This window comes from Barbus barbus (assembly GCF_936440315.1).
Source record: "Barbus barbus genome assembly, chromosome: 34".
In the NCBI taxonomy this organism is placed as follows: domain Eukaryota; kingdom Metazoa; phylum Chordata; class Actinopteri; order Cypriniformes; family Cyprinidae; genus Barbus; species Barbus barbus.
In genome coordinates this window covers 13,537,757-13,557,711 of record NC_136762.1, presented here as the reverse complement: position 1 = coordinate 13,557,711, position 19,955 = coordinate 13,537,757, and the positions used below count along the sequence as shown (strand labels likewise).

General features: G+C 37.3%; 1 protein-coding gene across 2 annotated transcripts in view; it reads right to left on the bottom strand.

Annotated features, from left to right (window-relative positions):
- LOC306853983 (ubiquitin carboxyl-terminal hydrolase 32-like) overlaps positions 1-19,955 on the bottom strand; it is a 57,414-nt gene that overhangs the window by 11,315 nt on the left and 26,144 nt on the right. Inside the window, exons 6-30 of one of the 2 annotated variants that reach the window (XM_079391730.1) lie at positions 16,260-16,391; positions 15,897-16,004; positions 15,544-15,659; positions 15,161-15,223; positions 14,494-14,577; positions 14,282-14,343; positions 13,724-13,826; positions 13,223-13,412; positions 12,129-12,307; positions 11,394-11,534; positions 10,597-10,714; positions 8,354-8,508; positions 7,676-7,757; positions 7,459-7,533; positions 6,905-7,043; positions 6,541-6,646; positions 6,209-6,382; positions 5,589-5,763; positions 5,350-5,501; positions 5,157-5,268; positions 4,228-4,424; positions 3,963-4,147; positions 2,836-2,922; positions 2,622-2,742; positions 1,746-1,937 (exon numbers count right to left, since the gene is read on the bottom strand). In XM_079391730.1, the coding sequence (XP_079247856.1) occupies positions 1,746-1,937; positions 2,622-2,742; positions 2,836-2,922; positions 3,963-4,147; positions 4,228-4,424; positions 5,157-5,268; positions 5,350-5,501; positions 5,589-5,763; positions 6,209-6,382; positions 6,541-6,646; positions 6,905-7,043; positions 7,459-7,533; positions 7,676-7,757; positions 8,354-8,508; positions 10,597-10,714; positions 11,394-11,534; positions 12,129-12,307; positions 13,223-13,412; positions 13,724-13,826; positions 14,282-14,343; positions 14,494-14,577; positions 15,161-15,223; positions 15,544-15,659; positions 15,897-16,004; positions 16,260-16,391 (3,248 nt within the window). Of the gene's footprint in view, positions 1-1,745; positions 1,938-2,621; positions 2,743-2,835; positions 2,923-3,962; positions 4,148-4,227; positions 4,425-5,156; positions 5,269-5,349; positions 5,502-5,588; positions 5,764-6,208; positions 6,383-6,540; positions 6,647-6,904; positions 7,044-7,458; positions 7,534-7,675; positions 7,758-8,353; positions 8,509-10,554; positions 10,715-11,393; positions 11,535-12,128; positions 12,308-13,222; positions 13,413-13,723; positions 13,827-14,281; positions 14,344-14,493; positions 14,578-15,160; positions 15,224-15,543; positions 15,660-15,896; positions 16,005-16,259; positions 16,392-19,955 lie in introns of both variants that reach the window. The other variant, XM_079391729.1, reaches the window with a different exon arrangement.

The window sequence follows — 19,955 nt, the reverse complement described above, 5'->3', positions numbered from 1 at the left end:
TGACAATTTACAGAAAGATGCAACCAAACTAATTGGGAGATCCTTCATCATGCAGCAAGATAATGACCCAAAACAGTGCCAAAACAACAAAGGAGTTCATCAGGGGCAAGAAGTGGAAGGTTTTAGACTGGCCAAGTCAATCTCCACACTTAAAACCCTGTAGAGTATGCATTTTACCTGCTAAAGAAGAGACTGAAGGGAGTAACCTCCCAAAACTGAAAGAGGCCACAGTGAAAACCTGGAAAAGCATCACAAAAGAATAATGCAAAAGTTTGGTGATGTCAGTGGGTCACAGGCTTGATGTAGTTATTGAAAGCAAAGGATTTGCAAATAAATATGAAGTCTTTTTCACGTTAATCTATGTTAATTCTATCTGCTCCAATACTTTTGGTAACATGAAAAATGGGTGGGTTCAAACAAAAGGTGCTATCTTCTAAGTTGTTTATCAGATCCAGATGAAAATACCTGTAAATAAAAGCTGAAATGTTCATCTCTCATCTCATATTCATCTTATGATGTCTACAGCAAAAATAAAGGTATTGGCCTTACTGTTCCAATACTTTTGGAGGGCACTGTGTGTGTGTGTGTGTATATATATATATACACACACACATACATACATACATATATATATATATATATATATAAACATTATTTTAATAATAACATATTTTAGATTATTTAATATACAGTGCCTTGCGAAACTATTCATAGCCCTTTATTTTATTCATGTTTTGTCATGTTGCAGCCTTACGTTAAACTGCTTTAAATTACTTTTTTCCCCACATCAATTTACACTCCATACACCATAATGACAAAGCAAAAAACAGATGTGACAACTTTGCATATTTATAAAAAAAAAAAACTGAAATAAGTACATTGCATAAGTATTCATACCCTTAACTCAGTATTTCTCCATAAATATTTGATTGGGTTCAAACCCAAGTTGTGGCTTGGCCACTCAAGGACATTCACAGAGTTTTCTATAAGCCACTCTTGCTGTGTGCTTAGGGTCATTGTGCTGTTGGAAAGTGAACCTTCTGCCCAGTCTGAGGTTCTGAATGCTCTGGACTGGGTTTTCATTAAGGCTATCTCAATATTTTTTGTGCATTGAGCTTTTCTTCTACTCTGACGAGTCCCTCAGTCCCTGCCACTGAAAAACAGCCCCACAGCAACACAGACTTCCAGACAAATTCCAAGTGTGTTTTCATGTGTAGTCACTGAGGAGAGGATTGAGTTTGGTCACACTGCCATAAAGCCCAGATCGGTGGAGTGTTGCAGTGATGTTTGTCCTTCTGTAGGTTTCTCCCATCTGCATATATGATCATGGAGCTCAACTAGAGTGACCATCAGATTCTTGGTCACCAGTATAACCAAGCCCCTTCTCCATCAATTGCTCAGTTTTGCCAGCTCTAGGAGGAGTCCTGGTTGTTTCAAACTTCTTCCATTATGGATAATGGAGGCTAAATGCTTCTGTGAACCTTCAATGCAGCAGAACTTTTTCTGAACTCTTCCTCAGATGTGTGGCTTGACTCAAACCTGTTTCTGAGCTCTACATGCAGTTCTTTTGACCTCAGGGCTTGGTTTTTGCTCTCATATGCATTATCAGCTGTTAAACCTTTTTTGAGAGGTGTGTGCCTGTCCAAATCATACTATTCAAAAACTGAGATTTGCTTTTTCAAGAGACATGTGGTACATTTATTCCTACAGAAAAAGAGGAAACAGAAATAATTAGCGTTTCTGACCAGTACGGGAGGAAGCCTCCAGAGGTCCAGCTTCTTGGTGGCCAGGCGGTGGGTTTTACACTTGGAGCAGTAATAGAGCTCATCCTCTCCCAGCTCTTCTTCACTGGTAAAGGCTTTCAAACAGCTGTCCAGACTGATAGGCTCTGCCTGAGCACGCCGACTCTGCTCTACACTGGGATGCTCTTCCACTATCTGCCCACATAAACATTAGCAATTAACTACCTGACACACATTAACAGAATAAAATAACTACTCAGAGGCCTGGACTACGAAAAGAGATTGGTTATAAGATTTGAATAATCATGCAATTTGATAATAATTAATTTGTAATTATTTTTAAAAGCATTTTTTAAACGTACAATTAAACAGTTGTATTTGCAGACTTTTGTAATTTATAAAACAGAGTTCTAATTTCGAATGTAACATAAAAACTAGTGCAAAAACCATGGATTTCATTCTGTCATCTTGAAATTTTAAGTAACTAATCCATTAAGACTTTGCAGGAGCTTTTGGCTTCAGAAAGAGTATTTTGCAAGTAGCAATGACAGATCATAATTAACATTTCAAGGCTTATCAGGAGCTTTTGCTTGAGGTGAAATAGGTAGCAGATCCAAAAAAAATTATTCATACAATATGCTTTTAATGGATTTCTCAGCTGTGATTTGAGATAGAAGTGAATCTCTTCACAGGGAATGACAGTACTGGCAGAGTAATCATTGGGTTTAAGGGATATATCAAGTCCTGCAGTGTGGCATCAGACTGAATCCAGTAACAAAAACTTCACCCTTCACACAGGGACAAACCTTGAACTGACTGAAATCTCAATAGACTGGTTTTATAGCCTTTAAAATCTTTAAACATCCTTATAGCACTCACCCTTTCCTGAGAGGTCTGGTAACGAAGGTGCAGAGCGGTGGGGTCCCAGTCTACAGCAATGTAGGCATTCCCCAAAGATGCTCTGTCTTCATTACAGTCCACTGTGCAGCCTCTGCAGAACCTGGCAAAGTCACCGACAACCCTTGTCAGTCACGACAACCCATGCTGCGGTGTGAGATATGTGCCTACACAACCGCTGAATTTAAAGCCTTACCTGTACCAGGGACACCAGGCACAGGAATTACCATCTTTCTGCACCACTCGCAGAGTGAAGGGGTACTGGTAGCCCATACTGTCATCACTGGAAGAGAGAGTGTTAACAAGTTTACTTCAACTTAAACATTTTGGACACAAGTTATGACGTAAAATGAATAAGACATTTTTAAGATTCTGGACTATTTCCTAGGTCACCACTGACTTTTTTAATCAAGCTAAGAAAACTAAGGAATTGTGAAATTTTTAATTATTATGATAATATTATAATTTGTAATGATTTGTATTAAATTACAAAAATATAAAATAGAAGTAATTTCACTAGTGGTACCAGATGTTTTAATAAATTATCAGTACATTTGTCACCTGATGTTTTAGAGGGCTTTTTTACTACTTTCTACTGACAGAGACAATAGAGAGAGGAGACATAATTGTGAAAGGAAATGGGATCCGGAAATGACTGCATTAAAAACTAACTGCTCAAACATTTTGTACATCTTTATTATTATCAAAATATACACTACCTTGCAAAAGTCTGGGGTCAGTAAGTTTTTTTTTTTTTTAAATTAATACTTTTATTCAGCCCAGACACTTTAAAGAGATCAAAAATGACAATATTTTGTAACATACTGTTACAATTTTATTTTATTTTTTCAGTTTAATGCTGTTCTTTCTATTGAACCATTCATTCATTAAAGAATACTGAAATAGGTAACATGCTTTCCTCAAAAATATTACACAGCACAACTGTTTCAACAATAATACTGGTAGTAAGACATATTTCTTGAGCAACAAATCTGCATATTAGAATGAATTCTTAAGGATCATGTGACACTAAAGATGGGATAGAGTACTGGGTGCTGAAAATTCAGCTTTGACATCGCAAGGATAAATTAAAAATTACAAAACTTTATTTAAAATAGTAAACAGTTATTTTACATTGTAATAATATGAAACAATATTACAGTTTTTTTAATCAAATAAATGCAGCCTTGGTGAGCAAAAATGACTTCTTTTAACAATTTTGCAGACCTTACATTTTTGAACGGTAGCGTAATTCAATCCTGTTTTAGCAAATATCCAAATCAATCATTAACATAATCCTTGTGAGCTGCAGATGCCACTGACCAGTCTTGAGCATGGTTGCTGGCTTCCTGTGGGGGCAGAGGGCTGGCAAGTCGGGACACCTGGATCCACACGGCATCATACAGGTCCTTCTTATTAGTGTGAACGGTGCATGGCACAATCAGCGGCATACCAAACAGACTGGGCCTGTTCTTCTGAGAGGACAGAAAGTACAGCTCTGTCCGCATCTGAGGGGATAGACCTCGCACTTAGGATGCTTTCAGCCATCATGTGAAGTCTAACAGCGAATATATCAGTAAATCCTCACCATCTTTCTGTGCATGGCAATGATGTAGCCAATGAAGGGGCTGTCTTGCACCGGCACGGCATGGCCATTAGGTATACCATTGGCGAGGGGCTTCTCTGGGGTGCAGGGGACCACTGTGCTGGGCATGCCATTAGAAATCAAGCCAGACTTTCCAATGTGATTGTTCCCTGCGGTCCCATTAGCCACAGGTGGTTTTTCTAAAAGAGACATTATGGGTCAATGACAAATAAGAGTGTCTAAAGAAATAGTTGACCCAAATATGAAAATTTTATTAATATTTACACAACCTCAGGTGATCCAAGATGTAGATGAGTTTGTTTCTTCATCAGAATAGATTTGGAGAAATTTAGCATTACTTCACTTGCTCACCAATGAAAGGGTGCCATCCAAACAGTTGAAAAAACAGCTAATCCACAAGTAATCCACACAACTCCAGTCCATCAATTAACATCTTGTGAAGTGAAAAGCTCACATTTGTAATAAACAAATCTATTACTAATATTTTTTTTCCCATAACTTTAAACTGTTGTTTCTAACTAAAATACAAGTCCTCTATCCATAATATCTCCAGTGACAGAATGGCCAGAAGTGACATTTTAGAGTTAAAATGCCTAAATAATGGATGTTTCTTATAAACATGAAGCTTTTAAATTCAGAAGAAATTAATTGATGGACTGAAGTCGTGTGGATTACTGTAATGTTTTTTATCAGCTGTTTAGACTCTATTTCTGACAGCACCTATTCAATGCAGAGGATCCATTGGTGAGTAAGTGATGTAATGCTAAGTCACATTTCTCCGTCCAAACCTCAAAGAAACGAACTCATCTAAATCTGGGTGCCCTTTGGGTGAGTACATTTTCAGACAATTTTCTTTTTTGGGTCAACTATTCCATTAAGGAAAAAGAAAAGAAGTAATCAATCATTGTTACCTGTTATCACTGGAGACGTGACTGAGGTGGGCGAGCCAGGCACAGGGATCTCAAATGCACAGAGAAAGCCAGTCACAGTGTGTCGCACCTTCTGGTTGTCTTGAGGAAAGTTCTAGACCAAAGACAAGCATTTGTTTTAAAACACAGGCCACATGGATTGCATCAACATTGCCTTGTGGTGAGTTGAGCTGACCTTGATGTTGGATGTGTGAACCTCAGCCAGTAGAATCTGCTCAGGTTTTAGGTTGCACAGCTCGCTCAGCTGTTTCTTCAGGCCCATGTACTTCTCGTCCATGTTGAGACGTAGCCCGTACCGCACTGGAGTGGAGCCGTCAAGTTTGATAACTGCAAGTCAAAAAAGCTTTTATGTGAGACTGGCGTACCTGCTGATGGATTTTAAAGTGTTTATGTTTTCTCTCTGCTTGGCTTCACCTGTGATTTCTAAGTGCATTGAGCTGTCCATGGGAAGTGGCAGCGACAGGAAGTTAAAGGGGTCGAAGCGGGCACTGATATGGCCACAGGTATTGCACTTCACCTGGGACCTGAGCTGCCCATGGAAGAGGTCGACCACAATAGAACGATTTCTCCGCAAATGGTTTTCCCAGGCCTGTGATTAGAAACACACAGATGTTGTTAGGGTGAAGAAACGCCTTCCCATTAGCGTATGATCAGTTTGATTTTTTTCCCAAATTCTGTTTTTTTCAGTGTTAAGTTTTTCTGGATTCCATTTTTATTAACCAAAAACCATGTCTAATTAATTGAAATCATGAAACTTACAATATTAAACAGCAATTTATTAAAAGTTTAACAAAAATTACATTTTAAGGCTCTATGAAATTTTTTATTTTTTTCTCAAATTCCATTTTTATTTTTTATACCAAATTCTGTTTTCTATTAATGTTTGTTTGTTTAAGTACTCATATATTGACTGCAGAGGTTGAAAACATCGCGAGCATCACACACACTTCTGTATGTGTGTAAACAAAACCGTGCATCTGCACCATTAATTTATACAGAAAAATGGGGCTTAAAAACAGTAGTCTGACACTGACCTCTGTGGCCACTTCATGATCTGGCCGACCATCGCTGTCCTTGAGCTCCACGTACGGCTTCTCATGCACACGATTCAAGTCCTCGTGAAGCCCATCCAACAGGAAGGCCAAAAGCTCCTGGGAGTCTTGCTGCTGGAAGCCGTTGAATCTTGGTGCATACTTTGCTATCGTCCACTACAAAAATGTTTTTAAAAAATGGTATAAGAATTTTAATGGAAATATTTGGGTTTGATGCTCATAATAATAGAGATGTTATCAGAATCAGAATCAGAATGAGCTTTATTGGCCAGGTATGTTTACACATACAAGGAACTTGTTAGTTATCAACTCACCCTGAGTTTCAGAGGTGCAATGTTCTTCTGGGTGCCGCTCCAGAGTTCCTGTACCAAATCACCATAGCATTTGGCCATGTGACCACGCATTCCTATTGGATTGGTTCTGTCAAGGCAAGACACAGCTCATTGGTCAAGAGGTATGGCAGATATCACAGAAGTCACAACATGGCGTGACCAACTCGAACATGAGCAAAATCTGCATGGAGAATTTAAATTTGCACAGAACTCTTGTGGATTCCAGTTGAAATTACTGGATTTCACACACAAAATTTTAAAAAGCAATGGTAAATGTGACTGCATATTAACTTAGTTATAAGTGGTTTGAGTTTTTAAAAAAAAGACACTGACCATATCTCCGTACCTGTTAAGCTCATAAAGGTGTCGCCCTGAGATAAAGTACTCAGTGAGGGGCTTGGTATTGCTTACACACTGAATACTGGAGTTCATGAAGCATGTGTTGCCTAGGTTACTCAAACCTGTGGCACCTTTCTCTGTAGGAACTGCAAGAGAAATAGCAAAATTTATAGACAATTATTAGAGACTGAAGGCTTGATTAAATTTTTTACTCCTCTAGCTCAACCACTTGAGTGCCATCTCCATGAAGTTTAATTACTCAGTATTTCATAGAGTTCGATAGCAACATTGTGAGTCTTTAAATGTCACAGCTGATGTCTGTCTTGATATGACTTTTATATTGCTTTATGTAATTGCTTCTTGGACTCTTGCTGATTTCATTCCTGTGTTAATAATCTACTTGATATGTGCTTTGATACAAGTAACCAGTCTAAAGAATTGTATTATAGTGCCATCTAGGCAAGGTCAAACTCAGATAAACATTCTGACATTTGTAGATAGCTTGGCCAGCCTCCAATTTGCATAGATTTTTCCAACATTTTCCAAGACCTCTGACATTACCTTTGTGTCTGTCGATTTTGCTGCTGTTTGCAATGAAAGACATTTCCTCTGGCCAGCTCATATCTTTGTTTCGAACTAGAGAGAGGGAAAGATATCTTAATCATTTTTCCTTTTCCATCAGTACAGCCATGCATGCTTCGCAATTTAATCCACACAGCTCAGCAAATGTGAATTGTGATAAAACTTTAATTAAGACAGATAAATGTCACAGACATACCCTCAATGACTAAGTGCTGTTCGTCTTGAATTTTCAAATTTTCTAAAGTGTGATCTTCATCGTCTAGGAGAGTGAGGTAATTCTGATAAAAAGTCAATATAAATCAAGATTAGTAAACAATATAATGGATGTATCAAACTACTAAAAGACCTATTATTAAAGAATTATTGGAAACAATATAATAATAAATATTAATTATTAAATAATTAATTTGAGGTTTGTGGCTTGCAGTTTTAAATAACATTTTAAAATATATTAAAATAAAGAACAGTAACTTTAAATTGTAACATTTCACAAAATTGTTGTTTTTATTTTATTTTTGTATTGTATTATCCAATAAATGCAGCCTTGGTGACTTCTTTTAAAAACATTTTAAAAAATTGAATTAATGCATTCACATTTCAAATTCACAGTCTTTCTCTTCCAGGAAAATGGATCAAAATATTCGTCCTGCACAGATTTCTCTCAAATCAAATGCTTTCTATAATCAGAATTCTCCTCCCCCAATGCCACCAGTGGCTATATTCTGGATTAAATTGGAAATATGTGAACACAGGAACTTTCATTTTGAAGCGTTTCAAACATCGGAAACTTTATAATTAGGACAGATTTGCATATGAATATCTTTGATCAGAGTTTGATGTTCTTTTATTCATTATCTGTTAAGGAGGTCCCCACCTCACTGTTGTAGAGCCAGAGGCGCATGTCCTCTTCTTTGATGCGTAACCTCTGGGACAGGTACTCATGAATGTCTTTAATGGTGCCCATCCTGCTGAAACAGCCTGTGTATGCCAGCACTCGCTTCAGAGGGGCATTCGGAGAAGGAACGTTTCCTGAGTTGGGAATGAAGCAGCCTTTAGCATTCTCTAATGCATAATATTGTTTCAAATACAACCCTTTACAGCTTTTCCACCCTACTGTGTTGTTATATATTCAAAAACTAACTTTAAGTCATCGAGAATGTAAACTTAATTTAACCTACTGTGCTAAATTAGTCAAGTAACACTTTTATGTTTTCATTTTAACGCAATAATGAAAAATGTTAAAGGGGTCATATGATGCAATTTCACGTTTTCCTTTCTATTTGGAGTGTTACAAGCTGTTCATGCATAGATAAGATCCCTCAAGTTGCAAAGACTAAAGTATAAAAACCAAAGAGATATTTTTTATAAAATTTAAGACTTGTCCACGCCTTCCTAAAACGGCTCATTCAAACACGCCCACACATGTCTACGTCACAATGTGGGGAGATTTTCATAACACCGCCCAAATGTTTACGAAAAGAAAGGGAGCGTGATTTTTATTCTCGCTGTAGTATTGTTTCTGTCGCCGGCACCATGTCCTGGAGACACTGTGAAGGCGAAACTACTTTGTTTGGGCTTCCAAAAGAGGACCCAACTAGAAATCAGTGGTTAAGTTGGATTTACAACACTGTTCCAGAACAGTTCAACGCAAATATTTGAGTGTGTGCGGTGCAATTTACGGAGGACTATTCCCTGAACCTTTTAGGAGAGTAGCCTACAATGCTGGCTTGCACAAAGGCTGTTTCTCTAAAGTCGGGGCAATTCCAACTTTGCAAGGGCAGTCTGGCGCTTCTGACTCGCAGCCCGTTTCTGCTATTGACGATTCAAACGTGAGTTTTGAGCAATGTAAAGTAGTGCTTGTTTATCATTTCTCCGATCACAAATGCAGACATGGTAATGTTTACACGGCGCAATGCAACGCGACGTGTGAAAAGACAGTCTAAGTCATTATAATCAGTAATTATGTCCCCACTGGATGCAACAAATGCCTAGTTCGTAATGGGTTTTATTGTTTTAGTTTCGGGAAACGCCATCACTATATGGTGAGGGGCGTAACATTTCCGTCACACGCTTGAGGTATTCGGCCAATCACAACGCACTGGATAGATGGCCAATCAGAGCACGCCTTGCTTCTCAGAACGATGAGCTTTGTAAAAATCGACGCGTTTCAGAAAGGCGGGGCATAGAGGAGCAACAATAATGTACAGTTTGTGGAAAATAATGTGTTTTTTTAACTTTAAACCACATAAACACATTGCATTACACCAAATACACAAAATATTGTTCTTTTTAGCAACGTTATATGACCCCTTTAAGTTTCAGACAATCCATAGATTCTAATAAGCATGCTATTAAAACAACCAGTCACAAGGAGCACACAGATCAATATAACACACACACACCAATACCTGATTGACAGACTGAGGATTAGTTGTAAGGTAGCAGCAAGAAAGGGTAATTTTCAAAGGGAACATTCATCAATTCATTAGTCTGGGTGATTTAAATAAAAATCGTGTCATATTTTTGAAATTATTCCAGTCTTGTAAAAACAACAAAAAAACAAATTAAATAAAAATACATTTAAGATTCGAACAGCAATTATTGATTTCATAGGAGACAAAAAAAAAAGAAAAAGAAAAAAAAAGAAGGTTGGTATGATTGCAAAGCAAACAATTACAGGAAATCATAGAGCACTCATCTTTACCCACACCAAACAGTCTTCTGAGCCTGGCAAAGCCATGACAATCTTCTAAATTATACTATCGCCAACCCACTTTCAGGGCTCAACAATAAGGAAGACCACTATTAGGCCAACTCTGTGTTTCCACTACATTTTATGTTTCACAAATTTAAATATTTGAATATATTTTTGTATGTACTCAACATGAATTTATATTTAGCTGTAATTACAGTTTTTTGAACTCAGATGATAACTTTAGGTGTTGGCATCAGGATTTGGCTCTTTAGTTATCCAGACAGATCATTTTGGTGAGACCGAGCTGGGTGTTTTAGAATATTAGAGGAGGTGGTCAAGGCAGTGGAGGTAGCCTCTCTCTTGCTGCAGGCTTACGTTACCTCGGGACATATGTGGAGGGAACATTCGCAGGCTGCTCATACCCATATTGACCCAGATGTTAGACTGAGGGCTGCGTGTGGCCGGTTGCTGGCGCAGGAACAGAAGGTAGCGGGAAAAGAGCTCCAGCTCTGGTTGAGCTGTGACTGTAGACATGATGACCTGAAGGAAGAAGAGACAGCATGAGCACAATGGAGAGATGCACAAGGCTTGACTATAGTGGTGCGCTTGCTTAAGAGATAAGCTAATTTGAGTGAAACGTTCACAGGCCAGATTCACATGACTATTAGTTGAAATTTTAAAGCTCTTTTCATGGCCATTCTGCATTTAAAAAAATTTTAATTAGGTTTTAATCAGAATATTACAAAAAAAGAAAAAACAATGAGGTTTAAGTAATAAGAAATATGATCATACATTTTATGGGGGAAGAACCAATAATTAAATTATTTCTCAGTTTATCCTTCACAATGGGTCATGTCAGCAAAAGATTTTAAATCACCTCCAGTATGTAACCTATTTACTGTTTATTTGAAGACATCCGCTCATTATTAACCATTTTAAGGCTATCTAATATGAATCATGTGCTTACAAAGTGAAAAAAAAAAAAAAAAAGAGTTTGGTAATGAGAGGAAACGCCGTCCAATAGAGGGTTAAGTCAAAATAGAAAAACTAAATCTATATTCAGGAAACGGGTTTAGTAATATCTGACACCATTCATGTGACACTTCGTGTCATCAGGAATATTGTGTGTCAAAGCAAAAAAAGTCAAAGCAAATGACATTCACTGAAGCACAAATTAAATGGCCAAGGTGGCACCTCCGATGGGAGATGGCATACATACCGGTCGGGGCAGGCTGAGGTTGGCCCCATACCAGTGGTAAAGTGCCCTCCATACTGGCTCTGGCACCGTCTCAAAGTCCCTACCAGCCACCAGCTGTTGGGATTTCTTTAGCCGGCCTCCCTCCATGGTCAGTGTGGGCGCCTGGACAAAAAAAGATTCGCACAGTTCATATTGACAGCAATTTGCAATGGCAACTTGTAGCGACTAATCGACCTCCAGTGAATAAATCACAGGCAATGTAAGCGTCCTTCATCCCGCTCTTCTCCGATGACTCTGACAGTGGGAGGATGGATGAAGAGGCGGATAGGAGTAAAAAGGTCTCATTTTGACTTAAATACTGCTATGCATTGTGTTGAGTAAAGAAAGCCTGATAATATGGGATGCTACATTAATACAAGACTGCAAATGTGTTTGTGACAAGGCATTAAAGCAGCAAGTAGTTTTATTTAAAAATGCTTTTAGCTTCAGATAAAAGCATTCATTTTCTAAAACACAAATGTTACAGACCATTCATCACAGGATTAATTTGTTCTAGGGGATTTCAATTTCAAAAATAGCACTTTAGTGTAGTTTTGAGCTCTCTAAAGCTATAATTAGAATAGAATAGAAGAAAAACAGCTTGAAGGTGTTATTTTCCCTGTAGGTCTATCGAATGCACTTTAGCATTTTGATGGACAAGAGGATTATCAGTGGCATCTTGTGTTCGGTGGGTGTTCTGGGCACATGTACGCTCACCTTCATGGGCTCGGTGGTCACCAGAGGCTGGTTGTCTATGGCACCAGGTCTCTGCATGGCCATGCTGTTGGGCAAATGGCCATTGGCGCTGGAGAAACACTGGTTGTTGTTGTCAGAGATGTTGTGCTGCCGAGCAAAGCAGACGTCTGTGGCAGAGGAAGTGGCGTGTGGGGTCAGGCCTGGGGAAGTGAAAACACATTTTGTAATGGAGGCTAAACACTGTATCTGAGACTTTATGGCATTTTACTGGACCGGAGCACTAACCAGTAGTCCTACTATTCTTTGTTTCGAACACCACAGCTGAAAGTGTTGGAATTTGGTATTTGAAAGCAGTCACTAACGCTAAGGCTGTGTTTATTTGATCAAATGCAGGAAAAACTTAAATATTACTAGAATTCAAAATAACTGTTTTCTATTGTAATGTATTTTAAAGAGTAATTTATTCCTGTGATGGCAAAGCTGAATTTTCAGCAGCCAAGTACACCAGTACTTTGTAACATTATAAATGCGTTTACTGTCACAATTTAACCTGGCCTTGCTAAACAGAAGTATTAATTTCTTTAAAAAATAACTGAAAAATCTTACTGATGGTAAACATTTGAATGGTAGTGTATGTGGTAACTTCTAGGCTCTGACATTGAGTCTTGTACTCTTAAAGGTATAGTTCACCCAAAAATCTAAATTCTACACACCCTAATGTCATTCCAAACCCATAAGCTTTTTTTAAATCTTCGAAACACAAATTAATATTTCTGATGAAATCCGAGAGCTTTCTGACCCTGCATAGACCGCAAAGCTACTGTGCTGTACCACATTCAAGACCCAGAAAGGTAGTAAGTACATCGTTAAAATAGTCAGACGAGAATACTTTTTGTGTGCAAAGAAAACAAAAATAAAGATTATTCAACAATTTCTTCTCTTCTGCATCAGTCTTTGGCACGTTCACAAGAATATCATGAAAATATTAATTTGTGTTCTGAAGGTGAACAAAGGTCTTACAGGTTTGGAATGACTTGAGGGTGAGTAATTAATGGCAGAATTTAAATTTTTGGGTGAACTAAGCCTTTGACTCTAGCAACTGAGTTTGTACTTACTATTACCAGTGCTCTCTGAAGCCTCCGATGAGCTGGAGATGTTATCAGGGAATTTTTCTTCTGGGGAACTGGGGGAACGGACCACTATTCCAATTCTGTTCGGGACAGGGTCTATAGGTGCTGTTGACTGAGAACTTCTAATCCCACTGCCCTGCACTGACGGCTGCTCCATGACAATCGACTTATTATCCTGTTTAACACAATATCAAAAATACACCATATGGTCAGAATTATCAATAAAAAACGCAAAACTAAAACATAACGCTACTTTTTGGCCAGTTGCTACCTGACAGAAACAAGATCCAGCTTGATTTTTAAATCAGTTTAGTCTTTCCTGTTGTCCACTTATAATTACAAGGTTTGAAAATTGGTCATAATTTAGTTAGTTGCACAGTATGTGTACAATAATCTTGTTTCAAAACAAATGAAAAGGAAAGTGATTAATCATATGAATTCTTTTCATTGTTATGTAGAGGCTGAATAGACATATTGCTGACTCACATATCTGACATAGTCTTTCCATTGCTGCCACCACTGCATGGAGATCAGGAACCAGTTCTGACTGGGTTGCAGCCCGTGTCTGCTCTCCCTCTCCAGCCAACCCCTGTGCCGTCAGACAAAATCAGTGAGGATAACAGTAAGTCAGTCAATCAAAGAACTATCATACTTATACACAAGCACCAAAATAACCCAACAAAACAACAAGACATCAATGCTAAACTTGCAATATAGCTAAAGCAATAGAACAGACACACTGATGTGGTACAGTATTTATAGTATCTTTTTGAGCACCGTCAATCCTGCTGGAAAATCTAATTGAAAATGAAATTGTGTTCTCGATCTCTGTCTGGTCTAAAACACTGTTAGAGGCAGAGGAGGTATGATGGATGTTTATATACAGACAAAGCCTAATCATGAGGCTTATGGGACAGTGAAATACAATACGGCCCTCATAAGGCTTGTTTTAAAACATTGAGAAAGTGCTCTGTAGGGACGCTTTTGAAATGAAGCAGAGTTACAGACAGTGATAGGCTGAGTAATGCTGTGTCCTACTCTCACCTAATGATCTGGCCTTCCTCTTCAGGGGTAGCAGGACGAAGGCCCAGGACGATATGACACACCTGATGACGAACAGATTAACAAGCAATTTCAGGCCAGACCCAACGACGTATATACTTTATTGGATTCAATAGTGTTTACAGATTATAGACTCATTTAGACACTTTTTTTTGTTACTTTCTCCAAAAATACTGCAAACAACAGGATCATACTTGAAACAGCAAGTTGAGGAACTCATTGGCGAGGGCACTTTTCACACTCCATATTTGATAGTCCTCCAGGGTTAAGTGCCCTTGCTGTGAATAAAACACAAGATAAAGGTTAGGCCACAAATGACATACACTTATAATAATGTCCTTAACAAATATTGGATCTAAGGGGAAAAAAAAACACCTTAAGTAATTCAAATTCATCTTGAATTCAAATTCAAAGGCCTCTAACACTAGAATGCTCTATTTTTCTATTCTATCTGTTTTCTTTTTATTTATTATATAATAATAAAAAACCTTGCTATGTGTTAGGCTAACTGAGGCTTGTCATAGCACTTGCATATTGCGCTTTTGTTGATTTTGATTGCTTCCATTGCCATCATTTGTAAGTCGCTTTGGATAAAAGCATCTACTAAATGACTAAATGTAAATTTAATTTACATGCCAATGTTTTAGTTTTATTTGCTAATATTTATATTAAATACAGAAATTAAACATTATATTTTACATAAAATTTCTATAAAATTTGAGATTTTAATTAAAAGGGGGTGTGTTATATTAGTTTTTGCTGTGGTTTTGAAATTTGAAATTTAATTAGAATTGGTATTAACTAATGCATTTTTTATATCATGATATGCTATATGCAATATGAAAATGAAAGAATAATTACTTTTGTTGTGTCATGCATTTTCAGTATGTCCTCTACAATGTCTGACACGCTGGAATCAAACTCCTGAAACATACAGAAGCATAAATCATGAACGATCATCATGAAATCTATAATGAAACAACTCCTTTAGATGTAAAAAACATATTGACAGCTCAGGATGCACATATCAATAATGAATTGATTGGAGTTTCATTTAAATGTATAATCCCACATTAGTGCACACATGTATAATAATATAGTATAATAAATAGTATTACTATGGAAGTAATTTGTTTAGTAACAAAAGGTTAACCAAATTAGTTCAACTGTACCATGTTGTTATTGCTGTTTCTGTGGATGTAAAAAGGTTAGTTCGATTAGACAATCAGCTGCTCTGCACTTACAGGGAGGGTGTCTGTACGGTTATCCTTCCACACCTCCAGCAGCGCCACCACCATCTCGTGGATCTCATCCCTGGACAGAACTCCATCCCGATCTATATCGAACACTTTAAAACAAACTGCAATACAAGGAGGAGGAAAATAAGATGGGGAACTTTGACATTTCAAAGAAAACTTTTTTTTAATTTGAGCAAATTGTGGAATATTATTTAACTGTGTGTATTTGGAATACATAATGTGCTAGGCATGAAATAAGCCTCAACAAGCCAAAGGATTTTATTCTAAAAATGTTTGAAAATGTTTGAAAAAACACCCTGCATCTGCTATGGAATAAGATGAAGAAAATAAATGCTTACACTTTTGCCTCTCCGCTACAGGGCCCCGACAGCATGCTGAGAGCCCGCAAGATATCTCCTTAAAGTCAATATGATTGTCCCGATTCTCATCAAAGGCATGAAACAAGCCTGGAAAATGGGAGAAAAAGTGTTCAGATTAGCCCGGAAGAGTAATTGGATTCTTTGGAGATCTTTTATCACAAATGATCCAATAAATTTCAAAAGCAAAGACCCACTTCTACCAAAATAAGATGAACCGTGACTTTTCTGGGTACCGCAAATGTTTTTTAAAGTATGCGAGGCGCAGGTGGATGTATGTGTGAGTGTTTGTGTCTCAGTCCATTTGAGAATCTTTAAAAATTGCTGTAATGAATTATGCCTTACCTTCACTAAGCGATGCGTGAATAGGGGGCGAGACCAGAGGGACAAAGGTTTCCAAATCAAAGCGGCCTGTTCTTGACTGGGCTTTCAGCAGCCAGTACCGTTTTTCCAAGTCGATAATGTCTGATTCTTCTACTGCAAGGAAGGAAACACACACACACACAAAAAAATACGATTTTCTGTGAAATAATTTCTTTTAGTGTGCCGAGTCAAGCATCAGTGGAGCATATGCTCCTTGCGTAATTGAATATCAGTCCCAATATATGTGTAATAATGCCATTAAACAGTCCGTTCACAAAAAAAGTCATTATTTATTCACCCTTATGTTGTTCACCCTCATGTTTACTACACCTGAAAACAAATAAATAAACTAATAAATAAATATATAAACTAATAAATAAATATATAACAGAACATATATATATATTATTTTTAATCAAATAAAGTATTAATATTTTATGAAAATGTCAAATATTAGAGAACGCTTAATCTTGGCAAACTAACTGAAAAAAAAGCTTAAGATTGAGCATTAATTATTGCTAAAACTTAAAATAAAAATAAAGCTAAATAAAAATGTTTAAAAATATTTAAAAAATATATAAAAAACAAAAAAAATGACAAAAGCACGAAAACATGAACAAAACTAAACAAATTAAAATATAGAAAGCAAAATATGTATAAATACTATAATACTATATAAAATATTATGTAATAACACTGACAATTTCCTCATACATAGCCATTACATGTTTCAAAAGACCTGAAATATATTATCACATACGTAATATAGACTCCAGTTTTATGGCACTAGTTTGTCCTTTTTTGAGTTTGTTATATGGCAAGAACTGTGTTAATATTCACTACTTTTACAGAAAACAAGTTTCTATCTGACTGAATGTTCATTGTTTGGATGAAATATTCTTAAAATAGAGACAGGAATCATTTTCATAATAAATTAGAAACCACAGCTGTAGCAGACTGTAAGTGGGCTGCGGTGAGTGACATGGGCTCTTATTAGATGATTAACATTTATGATGATTGATTACATAACAGCTACTAGGTGAAAGCATGACTCATGTTTCTCTCTCCGTAAACGACATATATAGTCCTTTTAGTTTGTTGGGGTTAAGAGGACCTAGGTCAACTCTTCTTGCTTGGCCATAATCTCTAGCTTAGGCTAATAGGATTGGTTTTGCCCCTCCCACACTGACCGTCTCACATAAGGCAAGTGTCAAAACACAGGAATACAAATCTGATCTTTTGTTTAGCCTGATGTTCATTTCAGCCTCCTCCCCCCATCTATTATTCAAAACACAATAGATATCAGAGAATGCACTGCATAAATAAATAAATAAGCAAACCAATCCATAAAAAAAAAAAAAAAAAAAAAAAGAGAGAGAGAGAATGTCCTTGGGGTTTCTTGGGGCAGGAATACAAGGCATCTTAATGAACAGCCTCTGGATTGCACTAAAACTCGCCCGTTATCTCAGACTCCAGCAGCACAGTTAAACCTCTGTTGTTTGATGGACAATTGGGAGTATGATTGGATTGGGTCAATAGTCATTATTTCCCATTGTGCTTTGGGAGAGCAGGTTTACTGTCTGAGGGCTGAAAACTGAAAGAGCAGAATCACAGGGGATCTATATGAACCCACTCGCTACAAATCACGATAAATGATTCAGTGTCATTTCACAAGTGGTTTCAAAAGAAACTCTAGTCTTAATGCAAACTTCCCATCTGAGATGCATTTAGCATACAGCCAAACAACATTTAACAACAAATCTCCCTCTGGAATGAAGAGTCATTAAAGTACACCACGTAATTAATGCAGTGATGAAGAATCATCATTATTATTACTAAGAACAATAATTAGTTTAGAATAGATGTTGGGAACTGAATAACTGCTCGAGTGTTATTCACTGATGTGCACTGGACAGCGAATGCTAATCCATAACACTTATTATGTGCCGTATGGATAAGCAAAGAGCTATCATTTATCCTGAATGTTTACAGCTTTGATCGCTGAGGTACATCTTAATATGAGGCACCATGTGCAGTTAATTTCAAGCTAGCCTTAGCCTGTGATATCCTCTGGTCGTGCAATGCATTATGGCAGGAGGACAGGCATTGTTTCTCTGGCTAGCGTGACACTGTCAGGCCTCTCAATCTGTCAAAACCCATTCCAGCCATTACTTGCGCCACATTTCCATTACTTTTCTTGCTGTCCTGTAAGAAGGCACAGAACACATACAGACCATGACAGAGGAGAAATTACATGTCTAGCTAGACTGAGACACAAGAGTACACTTTAGTATTTAATATCTCAAATATTAGCCATCTCTCTTGGGAAAAGCTTCCATCTTTGATGCCACTTCAACATCAAATATTTGAAATATGTTTGTCATTTAAATGGCAGTGGGAATGACATTTCACTCGACACTGAAAAAAATAAAGAGAGCAATGATAGAGCCCTTATTTAGTTATGCCCACATATTGAAACACTATACAGAATATTTATACTTTAAAAATGTATTTGTCAGTGAGCTGTGCTCAGATATTTTACAATATTACAGTTGTATTGTATTTTTGATCAAATGAATGCAGCCTAGGTGAGAACAAAAGACTAATTTCAAAACCATTAAAAATGCAAAAAATAAAGAATGTTTACGATAAAGCTATTATTATATATATATATATATATATATATATATATATATATATATATATATATATATATATATATATATATATATATATATATATATATATATATATAGCGCTACCATTCAGCTACATAACCATATTATTTGTCAACTACACACCTCCAAATGCCAGTACTCACCTAAAGGAGCAACTCTATCAGACTTGCAACAGAAGAACCATACCATATTCCACAGCACATGTCACGGCTCTGGATGTTAGATATGGCGTGTACCATAGCAAACGTTATGTTGGCAAAATACAGTTACTCTCCATTTCCGTATGCAATCCAACTCCCTTTCTTTCTCACAGATTACTGTCACCCAGCCTTCACTTTCTTCTTTCTGATAGGCCTCTTGCCTGTTCGCACTTGGCCTGGTGTGAGGCATATTCTGGAAGGCGCATGGACCCATAAACCACACGCGCTCACACAGATCACACAGATCATGACTACTTCACACCAACAGCACACACATAGCCCTCTCACTGAGCTAAGAGGATAATCTGGAGTGGGCTGCAGATTACCGTGGGTTGCCCAGGTAGCTTCTCTGATTGGCTAGAGATGGAGAGCCAAAGCTGTCCTTGATTGACAAAGCAAACTTCGAATTCTAATTTTACTGAGCCATTTGCATAATCACTTGCTTTTGTGTTTTTTACCTTTCTATCTTGTGTCTGAGGATAAAAGTATCTTGTCTCGGTGACACAGCAAAAAGAATAAAGCCCAGCCTTGTGCATCCATTCTGCAATGGAGAAATATGCTATAGACAGAATCGATCATGGTCTTACTAATACACAGAGAGGCGCATAAAATGACCTTCCAATAATGACTGTATACAGTCAATTGATTAATGACAAAGGCAAACAACTGCTGTGTATGCTGTTTGAAGCAACCTATAGGCAACTGCTTTAAATCACAAACATAACAGGCTTGTCGATATTGGTTCGATAATAACTACTGAGCTGCCTACCTGCATAGCATTATCAATTCTAACATCTGAA